Consider the following 13,590-nt stretch of genomic DNA (forward strand, 5'->3'; position numbering starts at 1 on the left):
TTCGGATAATATATATATAAAAATATATTATATATATGTATATATTTGCCTTTTAATAATTATAAAAAATATATGTATAAATATATATATATATATATATATATATATATAATAAATCAAATAAAGATTTAATTCCTATAATTCTTTTGAATATTAAAAGGAAGGGGAAAAAGAATTATTATATTTATGTTTTAATATATTTTAAAGTATATATTATTTCACTATGTATATAATAAATACATTTTTTTGTACATATTTTAATTCTTATTTTTATAATACAATTTTAATTATGTTAAATATTTTTTTTAATAAAAGCACATATTATATTTCTTCTTGTACTTCATATATTTATAGATTTAATTATTTTATATTTTTTATTATATATATATATATACATACTTTTGTTATTGTTATATTAAAAAAAAAGATATCCACTAGTTCGTAATATAAGAAATAAATAAATATATTATTTAAATGGGAAATGGAAATAAAATACGAAAAACAAGGAAATTTTATATATTATATATATTATATATATATTTATATATATAAGAAAAAAGAAAATATTTTCTTATAAATTTATATATTATGGAATATAAAATAATGTTTTTTTTTTATATAATATAAATATTTAATAAATTTTCATATTATAAAAAGAATATTAATTATAATAATTATTGTAAATGTATTATATTTTTTTATATTCATAATGTTTACATAAAACACTATTCCCCTTTGGGAGCTTAAAAATGAGTCATCTAATTTTTTTTTTTTTTTTTAATTATATATTTAAATGTGAAAGATTGTAAAGTAAAAATAAATTATAAATACAAAATAAGGATTTTTATTTGTTCATATTTATATGTATATAATATATCATATAGATTTAAATAACAACAATAGTGACAAATATAAAAATAAAGTTATATATATAAATGTTTAAAAATATATAAAATGATATATAAATAAATATATATATATATATATATATATATATATATATATATGTGTATATAATAATTTTTATTTTAAAATCATAGGAAAAGGAAAAAAAAAAAAAATATATATAATAAAAGTAAAAAATGAGAAAATACTGATCATATTTATACATATATATATATATATATATATATATTTATTTATTTATTTATATATTATGTATGCTTAATTTTAACGTGGTGTATAAATTTTGTTACGTTTTACTGTTTGACTATCTTTTGATGAGAAAAGTCTATTACGACCTTTGAGAAATGATCAATGAAATCATTCAATAGATTTGGTATATCGATTTTAATTTTATCTATATTGAGAAATAACCCTCCTTGAATATAAGTACTATAAAAGTTAGAGATAGTTAAATTACTTAAAATATTTGAATTGGTTTTATGAAATTTAGTATTAAAACGATTAAAAGTAAGAATAAATAATTCGACCTCAAAGTCATATAAATTTAACTGAAATGTAGTAGTTTGTGATTTTTCCATATGTTCTATAAATATTGTTTTTAACAATTCTTTTAATGATATAATAAATACATTTGATGGTACATTATTAATAGTAATATGTGGTACTATATCTTCTCTTAAGGAATAATCATTTTGTATAAATTTCGAGTGCATATATATATTAACTTGAAAATTATTTTGACTCATGTCTATAACTGGAGGATATGGGCTTAAATATAAATCTGGTAAAGCACTACTATAGACAACATTACCACTGTTAATAATAATAGCATCACTATTATTACTATTACTATTATTACTATTACTATTACTATTAATATTATTATTATTGTGTGATTTATCCTTGCTCATATCAATTTTCTTTATTTTTAATAATATGCTGGATTTAGAAAAACTTATCACAATATTATATACATCTGCTATAGACATATGTGGTGATATTTCATGTGTTTCATTATATATTTCATAGATTAATTTGTAATAAGTAGATATTTGATTATATGTTAATCCCAATATATGACATCTTGTTTTTGATAAGTCATTTAAGAATGTTCCAACTGTCATATCTCTATATACATTTTTGATTGTAATAAATGTATCATCATGATTATATAAAATTAAATCCACAAAATTTTGTTCATGAAGATTTTGAAATGAATGTATTTGTGTTATATCAAAAGAATTTTCTCCTAATGTAAATCCTTTATATTTATCAAATGTACTATCATAATGTAAATCAAAATATATACTAAATCCATATGACAATAAACATTGAATATGTGCAACACTATTTTTTAATTTTTTTTTATAAGTATTACATTTTTTATCTATATGAGTTAACTCAAATAATTTATATAAATATGGAGATATATTTATATGATATAAAATATTTTGTAAAAACATCTTCTCATTTATTTCAAAATCTACATAAGGTAATATTAAACTATTATTCATATTATCACGAGTAACTATTGAATTTGCCATGAATCCTAATATACCATTTTTCCAAAATATACTTGAATTATTTAAAGAAGAAAGAAAGTCATTACATTCTTCCATATCAACTTCATTTTCTACACTTTCACACGATATATTTAATTCATTATTTATTAAATTTTGTATTGTATCTAATGGTTTCTTTTTTTTGTCCTTATTTTTTATTCGCAAGATAAATTTTATAGCACCCCTCATAGCAATAAAACTTTTATTATATATCTCCGTATTTTCTAATTTTTTTCTATCCTTTGTATTATATATTATATCTTCATCACTTCCATTATCATACAAACTTCCATATAATTTCAAATAATTTTTTCCTATGATATGAAAGAAATTATATTGTAATATGGTCAACATAGTTTCTGGACTTAGATAATTTGGAAACCCATGAAAAGTAGTTTCATTATTAGCAAATCCATTTATACTACTATAGAAAGTTATATAATTTGTTTCATAATTTATAATTGCCGGAAGATATATCATTCTAGAGGTGAGATAATCATGTATGCTATTATCATGAGAACAAAAAATAAATGTTATAATATTTTCTTCCTCAGATAAGTAATTTTTTAACACTTTATTATCCATTCTATCATTACTATCACAACTATTCATATTATTAATACTTTTAATATTATTATTATTGTTCTTTATGTGATCATTCATAATATTAATCTTTTCTTTATTTCCTACCCCATTTGTAAATAGTTCCCCCCATTTATATATTTTGTTAGTTATACAACCAAATATTTTATACAACAATTCTTCTATTTTTATATTTACATTCAAATTCTTTACACGTATAATTTTTTGAATGCTTGGAAATATTATATTAACATCCAGGTGTATCAATTCATCCACATTATTCATATAATAAATATTATTATATGCTTCTTTTTTCTTATAATTATTTCCATCATTTTGTATATGTAAGTACTTATTCAAATTTAATTCCGTATGACCTAATATATTATAAAAATTTTCATATGTTTGTACGGTAGATATATAATAAATATTTTTTAATTGTATATGATAAGATATAGAAGGTATTAATGATAATTGTTTTTTTTGATGATATATATAAATGGAATCACATAAAGGATAAATACATATACATGTTATATCTCTTATAAAAGAAATAACCTCAGAATTGTCTGTTAAATAATGTAATATATATGTTAATAATTCATCCTCTCTTATATTTATAGGTATATATTTTAAACTAACATTTTTAAAAATATTACCTTTCTTAAGATATATCGGAATATCTTTTTTAACAAAAGTATTTTCTTTTATATCTATAATGGTATTATATAAAATTAAATGAATTATATTATTATATTTTGATATATCATCTGATGGATATACTATAAAAGGTGTATATATAAATAAATAATTTATTACATATTCTATATTCATATCTTTTGGTATATCTATATAATTATCATTATATATAATTTTTAATTCTAAATCATACAACATATTTATATTAGTATCTTCAATTATTTTATTTTTTACATATCTTAAAACATCTCCAACAGTATAATTTTTTGGAATATTACAAATTCTTGAACTACCAAAAATGTTTCTTTCATATAAACCAGCATTATATTCAAAGCATATTATGGACATATCTATTTTTTTATTTTCATAGTCTTCTGCATATAGTTTCTTACTTAATTCTTTTAATACTATAAAACGGTTTTCATTATCATTGTGAAGGCTATTTACTAATTCATTTATGTTACCCTCCACATCTACATCTAAACCTACATCGACCTTTCGCATTTCCTTATCTTTTGTGTTAATTTCATAATTAGATTTATCATTCTCCAAATTATTATCAGCTTCATTAAAATTTATATCAATGTGTAAGGTGCAAAGATCTCCAGATTTACATATCTGAAATATTTCGCTGACTGTTTTTCCATGTCTAATAATATCATTTCCATCATTTAGTATATATTTTTCACTACCTTTAATAATATAAAAGAGAAGAAATTTGTATATCCACTTTCTTTGATATCCTATGGAATATCTTAAAAATTCGGTTATATACATATTATAAGGAATATTCAAAACAGTAATGACAAATTTTTTCTTACCAAAACTAAAATTATTATTATAAATAATATTTATGTTATTATTATTTATATTATTATTATTTATATTATTATTATTTATATTATTATTATTTATATTATTATTATTTATATTATTATTATTTATATTATTATTATTTATATTATTAATATCGTTGTTTATTAAAATGTTTAGCGTCAAATTTTCAAATTTTTCACTTACTCCATGTACATCCATTTTTTCAGATTTAAAATCATATTTTTTATGAACAATATTCTGAAATAAATTATCCAAAGAGTTAAATAAAGGATTATGAACTAAATAAAATTTGGATTCATTGAATTGAAATACTTCTTCATCATTTAAATTTTTTATAAAAAGAACATTTTGTTGTTCCACCATGTTTTTATTTTTATTTTTTATTATATATGTATTATACAATTTTTCGTTTAGTAAAAAAAATTCATCAATTAATTTCATTATATTAATATGATTTGCTTTTATTAATAAAAAGTTTATTATATCTTTATTGGTTATATTTAAGGGTACATTATAGATTGTTAAAGGTTCATAATTATTACCATCAAAAACATAAACTGTTATTGTATAACCACTAAGAGATATATTATTATAATCTATATAATTTTTATTTAATATTTCTCTTAATACATTATCATATAATTGTATTTCTTTTAATTCTTCCTTTGATATATTATTTATATTAGATCCTATTTCAGTTGTATTATCTAAATCAATATATTTTTCATGTACCCTTCTTCTATTATTATTTATTAAAATAAATGTTTTCAGTTGTGCTATATCTGTATTATTTATATAATCTTTAATATTTGTTATTTCTTTTTTATTTAAATGTAGTGAGAATTTAATTTTTTCTTCATTTGGTAACTTTTTCCACCTACAAAAATTATCAGACAAAATAGTTTTTAACAATATATCTGTAGATATATTTTCAGGTACATTAATTATATGAGTCATTTTATTTTCATTTTTATAATTAACATAAAAACTTAAACACGTTATTGGGTTCTTAAAATCGATAACAGAAGGTAACGATTCTAAATTGAATGTAAGATATTCATTAAATCTCTCATTGTTTTGTATTGCATGTAAGTGTTGTGGGTATGCTTTAATTAACAGAATCTTATAATAATTTGTTCTCATACCATCATAATTATTATAATTATTATTATTACTATTATTAAAATTATTACTATTATTATCATAAATTATTTCATAATTCTGATTATCATTAGTACTCTTTTTTTCTTTTCCTTTTTTTTTAGGTTTCTTCTTCTTTTCAAATACTCTCAACATATCCTCAACAGTATAACCAGGAATAGATAAAAAATAGTAATCCACATTTTTATCTTTTATTTTGTCTTTATTTTTAGGTACTAACATAAATAAATTATATAATTTCTCCTTATCCTCTATAGGTATATTAAATGAACCTCTCATTATAATATTAATAAGTTTCCATACTAATAAATCTAAAGGTACATTTTTAACTAATACTTTTTTTGAACTATTTTCTAAATATATTTCTATATCTTTTTCATTTTTTGAAGATTTTTTTATGTCTAACCACAGATTTTCATTAAACCCTTTCCCACATAATTGATGTAATTCACCCATTACAGATTCTAACAATTTGCTAGAGTTAAATTTAATTTTGTAAAAAGTACTTAACATATTTAGTACATATATAAATGATATATTTCTTTTTTGTTCTTTTGTTTTATCATTTATATCATTTTCTTCATAAATATATACATCCGAATCGTCTACATGTTCCCAGTTCCTTACTTCTGGAACGACATTAATTGTTGTATGTCTTTTATTGTAAGTAAAAAAAAATTCATCTAATAATGAATTAGATAAAAATGTATTTGTATATTGTAATAGAATATATTTTAAATTATTTGGAGTAATATATATAGGTATGTTATATATAGTATATGGTTGGAAAATATAATCTATATATATATCTAACTTTTTAATATACATATTATTATCTCTAAAATCTATTATAATATTAGATAATAATTCATAATAATTTTTAGTTAAAAAATTATTATCAATCAATATTGTAAAAATATCTTGATAATTAATTTTTAAATCAAAAACTAAAAGATTATCTAATACCATTTCCCATTGTCTTCCTCTTATTGTATATATTTTTATATCATTTATGGTACTTAAATTAAATGATATTAATGATTCATTTAATATATTCTTCATAGATTTACATAATTCATATATTGTTAAATTTTCGGGTACATTCATTAATATAATTTTATCTTGAAAAAAATTAGAATGTTCATCTATATATAATAATGGGAATTCCAAATGTATATATTTAGAATCTATCAAATCTATTGTATCTGGTGATTTAATATTTGATAGGTTATCAACATCTACACATTCTTCATTCATTTTATTCTTTATTAATAAATATTCATTCTCTCTACTTTTAAATTCTTTTATTACTTCATATAATGTAACATCTTTATCAAAGTTTAACAAAATAATATTATTTGTATATATATTTAATGAATAATAATTAAAACAATAACATAAACTCATTACACACATTCCTTTTTTAAACGATTGTGTATTAATAAAAGTGGAAGGTATATGTATCATTTTATTCATTATATCATTTATAAATAAATTTAAAGTATAACCTTTTAATATAGGGGCATTTTTTATATTAATGCGTTTAAAAGGATTATCTATATATATGACAAAGGAATTATATAAATTCCCTTCTTTATAAATATGTTCATCTTCATAAACGGTTATTTCTTCAGTTAGATATTCCATATTTTCATCATTTTCTGGATCATTTAAAATAAGTGATTTCATATCATCATAATTGAAAAAATAGTAATTTTTATCATCCAAGTTAGTTGTATCATCGTTGGTTTTTTTACTATCCCCATCATTAAACAAGGACAATTTATGATTATAATAATAAATATTACTATTATTACTATTATTAGTATTACTATTATTATTATTGTTGTTGTTGTTCCTGTCCATTTTATAATTGTGCTTCATATTTGACAATGTAATTTTTGTTGTATCATTTTCTCTTTTATTCCTTTCCTGTTTATCGACATTTTCTTTTTGTTGACATTGATTTTCTTTCGAATTTGTTGTCACGTCTTTTTTATCATCTTTATCTTTATAGAATTCAAACAAATAATCAAAACTTTTAGGTATTATATCTATATCTTCTGCATATATAGGTGCAATAATAATTTTCATGTCTAACATTTTACTATAGTTATATAAATCTTGCACATTTTTTATATGCTCTGGTATTCTCTGACATTTGTTAGGATCATATAATTCTGCTTCCTTTCGTACTAGAAAGAAATTAAAACTATCAATAGATTTATTAGTTATATTACATATACCTAATATACTCATTTTAAGCATATCTAAATCACTATTTACATCAGATGTGACATATATAATATTTTTAGAAATTTTCATATTTTCCATATAATATATTGGCATATTATGTACACTAAAATATTTATCTAAATATTTATCAACAGTTTCAATGACTGCATTTATTCCTTCACCACCATTAATATTTATAGATTCACTTGTATTAGTATCTATATTATTTATAACCGAATTATTTGTATAAATGCAACTGTTTTCTATATTTCTTTTTTCGTCTTTTCTAATAGTTATTTCTATAATCTCATTGCCAATATTAGGTTTATCATTTTTATCAATAGTTACAAGATTATTTTTATCACTGATCAAGTTTATGTCTTCTTTGGATAAGAGATCTTTATATTTCAATAAAAATTTTAATATATTTAAATTGTATTTAATTCTCTTATTATTACTACTATCATTTGTATTATTATGTATAATATTACAATCTATATTAGTTGTAATAGAATCATTTTTTTGTATATCCATGTGTTCAAAAGAATCATTATCTCTCTTATTATCATTACTATTATTTTTATTATTACTATTACTATTATTATTATTCTTGTTTGTGTTGTCACATTTTTTGTTCTCTTCATGCGTGTCAATCTTTTCTTTTATCACAGTTGTATTTTCTCTTGTCGTTGTTATTTTGGATTCACTATTGGTAGTATTCGTTTTAGTATTTTCAGTACTGCACTCAATATTTGTTATATTCATTTCATGTGAATACATATTTATGATTTTGTTTTTTCGTCGTGATCCATCATTATTCGAATTTTCTTTTTCTTCCCTTATTTCTCTGATAATATCTTCCAGAAGTATATATGTTTTATCTGGGCTAATAAAATAAATTTTCATATTAATAAGATCAAAAACAGAATATTTAAACATATTAATAGATGTAGCATAATGTAATTTAACCTTACCAAAATCTAAATCGAATCCTTCTATTTCTGAATTTTGTACAATTGGAAACATGTGAACTAATGATTCTTTTATTTGATAATTTATATCTTTGAATGTTTTTTCAAATAAGCTTTTAAATAAATAAAGTATCTTTTCTTTATTATATGTAATATCAATTTTATTAGTTTTTAAATAAGAATTAATAATTGTTTTTCTTTTAGTAAAAAATCCAGTTTTGTAAATAAATCTAAGATCAAAAAGAAAATAATTCTTTTGTTCATCATTATTATTCTTATTATTATTAATATTTTCACATTCACTCTCACCTTCCCTTTCACTTTCATTTTCACTTTCATTTTCATTTCCACTTTCTATATCATGTGAACATTTTTTATCCATATTGTCTTCCTTTTTATGAACTGTACTATAATATATATTTTTGTAACATTCTCTATTATTTACATTTTTTATAGATTCTTCAAATGCATGATGATAACGATAATCTTTACATGCCTCCATCGAATCATAATATTCCTTTTCATTTATCTCATTTATATATTCTATAGATTCCTTATCTAATAAATCATTTTCTTCATTTCTATCATTAATATTCAATTCTTGACCTCCTATTTTAATATTAATAGCATCAAAGGAACTACTGTTTAAATGAACTATTTTGTCTTTATCATATAAAATTTTTTCATAATTATCATCTTCATCATTTATATTTATATTGTCATCATTCATTATATTATAACACATTTCATCCTCTTCATCATAATATACATAATTATCATAATCACCTCTATTTATATTATCCCCTATAATAGGAAAAATAGAAATTGATTGTCCAGAAAATATACCACTAGGTCTATTACCAACAGGGCATTTTAATTTATACCTATGTGAATGTTTTTTATTAGGTCTTTCTTTATGACTCTTCTTTAAAATAGGTTCATCACTATTTGAGTAAACTATTAGGTCGTTATCGTTCTCAAAATAATTATAACCATCAATATTTTTATTTCCATATACATCTATCATAGTACTAAAATGTGGCATCATATTTAATTTCCTAGATGAATCATTTGTTTTTTTTCCTATTCCTTTTGAAGGTATTAAATTACAAAAACAATTATTCGTTATATAACTAGAGGGAACACATAAAAGACATGTATCGTTATAATTAAAGGTGATATATTTCTCATATATAGGACATTTTCTATTTACATTTTTTTCATACTGAGAACAAGATAAACAATGCATACTACCATTAGGATGATATATATGAATCAATGGTATAGAATAAAAACAACAATTACATTTATTTTGAATATGCTCAGATATGTTATATAATTCTGAATTCTCTACAGGAATAGGTTGTTGATGTATAATTTCTTTAATTGTTGGTTTTTCTCTTGAAACGTCTTTAATAATAATAATTTTTTTTAAAATATTGTCATTATGTGTAAATGGTTTTATTACATCATTTTCTTTAAACATATTATTATTATAAATTATTTGTTTAGAAATATCACATTTTTTTTCATTATTTTTTTTTTTTAAAAAGATATGATATATACGATTTGTATTCTTCACATTATCATTTTTTTTATTTCCATTTTCACTTTCTATTTTCGTACATGTATCAATTGTATCATTACAAATAATATTATTATCACTGTTGGTTGATGAATTCACATTTACCTTTATATCATTGGACAATTTCTTTTTTTTTTTTTTTATAGGTATATGAATAACCTTTTTAGTTCTTTTAGAAGCAATTTTTATAACATTATTGTTATTACTCTTTAATATGTATTCTTCTTTATTTTTTATATTGTCCTTATTTTCAATTTTATTTGATACATATGTAATAATTTCATTTCCTTCTATATCTTCTTTTTTAAAAATATCATTGTTAGGTTTTGCTTCTGGCATTTTACTAGGATGAATATGTAAGAAAATTTTTTTTTTTATTTCATTAAATTCATCTCTTATTAAATAAAAGTTTTCACTCTTTGAATCTTCAAAATAAGATATTACTTTTTTTCTATATTCATCAATTCTATTTTTTATATCCAAATCGAGTAATGGTTTATATAAATCAATAGACTTGTTTAATTGTAAAGGTGATATATTTGACACATTACAAGATATGACATTGTCACAAAATCTTTCATTCATAATATTTATAGATGATGGATATTTTATTTCTTTTATACTTGTATCAGATATATTTAAATTTCTAGGAGTACTTATAATTAACATATCATTTGATATACTACATAATTTATAATTTTTTTCTAAATATTGATTTCTTAATATAATATCTTGGCTAACTCTCTTAAAATTTACCATGTCTCTTTTATTTAAAGAATTTTGTAATTTTAATAAAAAACCATTTTTTGATAAATCATTTTTATTTATTTCTTTGTAATCATCAAGAATAATATAATTTGTTCTTAAAAGATCGTTAATATCAATTAATAATTTAGCAATCTTTACTTTTTTTGTATTATCATTACAATCAACATTCTTTTTTTCTATAAGTTCTAATGTTCTTAATAAATCTTCTTTGGTAATATATTCTTTCTTCTCTATCTTTGTATATAAACTCGCATCGATATCATATAAAATATTTTTATTTTCTTCATGTATTAAATATTTAAGAACATGAAATAAATTATCATTTTCTGGTAAATTATATATCACCTCTTTATCAATATGCTTATTGGTATTGTTAAAATAATTATGGTTATTACTTTTATTCTTTCCATTTTTTTTATTACAAACAATTTTTTTGTCAAAGAAATATAACGAAAACACCAAATATAGAACAATTAATTTCATCTTTTATTCTAAACCTATATAATTTCGTTTTATTAATTAATAAAGAATGTTTTCCTTATGCGTATTAGCGAATATTGAAAAAAAAAAATTATGTATAAAAAATAAATATATATATATATATGTAGCATACAACCAATATGTGTATACACACACAAATATAAATATATATATATATATATATTTTAAGGTGCTTGTTTTAAATATTTTCCTTTTAGTAATTTATTCTGTTCTGTTTTAAATAAAACATTATAATTCAACAATACTAACTTTTTTACTTAAATGTAAAAAAAGGAAGATAGACAAAAAAAAAATAAAATAATATAAAATAAAATACATTATAATATAATGTTAAAAATATTATAAGTAATATTTTTTTACAAATTTTGAATATTAAACATAAGGAATATAATTATTTACCATACCAGTTAAACCTATATTTTGTGTGTAAATTGAAAAGAATAGAATGTTACACAAATTTTATAAGTATATATATTAAGATAAAATATATATATTCCTTTTAATTAAATAGATAAAAGTTATATTAATAATAATTTATTTATATATTTATTTATTATTAATATATTTTAAGTATTTTATTTTATTTTTTTTGAGTTGTCGATAGGATCGATCAATAATATGAAAAGTTATATGTTTCTTCTATTATAGATACTATTAAAAAATATATTCCACATATATATATATAAATATACGCATGTAAATTCAAAAGATATTGTTAAAAAAGAAAAAAATATTAATGTTAATAATATTTATATATATAATTATAACATATTGCGTTATTTTTATTATCTATTTGTTGAACAAGCACAATTTATGAGAACAGAACAATATTTACAAAATTGGCCTTGTATAGAATAGTTATATAAGTACAAAAATATTTTAATTTCAAAAAAATATTAAATTAAAATATAATACACAAGAAATAATCTATTCGACATATATATATATATATATATATATATATATATATATATTAATTTCTTCAATCGAAATTTTATTTTAAGATATATATCAAAATTATATGTTTTTTTTCCTTAAGGAAAAATATATACCATCTATTCATGAACGTTTATAATTTTATGGACAAGCTACTGAAAAATAATAAATGTGTACAAATATACCTACAAAGGTTTTTTTACTTTTTTGATATTGATATATTTAATCTTAAATTCTGTTAATAAATTAAATATTTTTATTAAATTATTCTTAAATATGAAAATATATTGATCTTATTTAGCTTATCATCATTATTCTACTGTATTCATATAAATCATATAATATTAACTTTATGATAATTTAAACATGTTAAGATAAAAAAAAAAAAAAAATTAACGAAATACATAGTTCATAAATATACAAAAAATGTTATAAAAAACATATTGTGTGTTTATATAATGATGTATTTTTTTTTTTTCTCATAAAATATCCACTTTTATCATGCAGTTGGTGTAACATTATAATAATTAATATATAATCTAATTAATAAGTTGAATGAAAATATTACATTTGATTATGTTACTATATATATATATATATATATATATGTGTATATGTTTTAATTTACAATATTATATATATATTTTTTTTATTCTTCTATTTTTGTAAAATATAATTTAATATTCATTAAAATGAATCCTTCTTGTAGTAAATGAGAAAATTTACTTTTATAAATTCGCGCATTTAAATTTTTTTTTTTATTAAATGTATATTTAAAAATTGTACAAGTGTTGTAATTATTAATGATACTAGTTAGTATCATTTATTTATATATTTATAAAAAAAT

At 19.2% G+C, this 13,590-nt stretch overlaps 1 protein-coding gene across 1 annotated transcript; it reads right to left on the reverse strand.

Annotated features, from left to right (window-relative positions):
* Positions 1-1,199: 1,199 nt before the first annotated feature.
* Positions 1,200-11,789, reverse strand: PADL01_1417800 (liver specific protein 1, putative; the record flags this gene model as incomplete). Its single annotated transcript, XM_028684462.1, has 1 exon — positions 1,200-11,789. The coding sequence occupies one exon, from the start codon at positions 11,787-11,789 to the stop codon at positions 1,200-1,202; it is 10,590 nt and encodes a 3,529-aa protein (XP_028540537.1).
* Positions 11,790-13,590: the final 1,801 nt, after the last annotated feature.

The sequence above is a fragment of the Plasmodium sp. gorilla clade G2 genome, assembly GCF_900097015.1.
Source record: "Plasmodium sp. gorilla clade G2 genome assembly, chromosome: 14".
NCBI classification, from domain to species: domain Eukaryota; phylum Apicomplexa; class Aconoidasida; order Haemosporida; family Plasmodiidae; genus Plasmodium; species Plasmodium adleri (nom. inval.).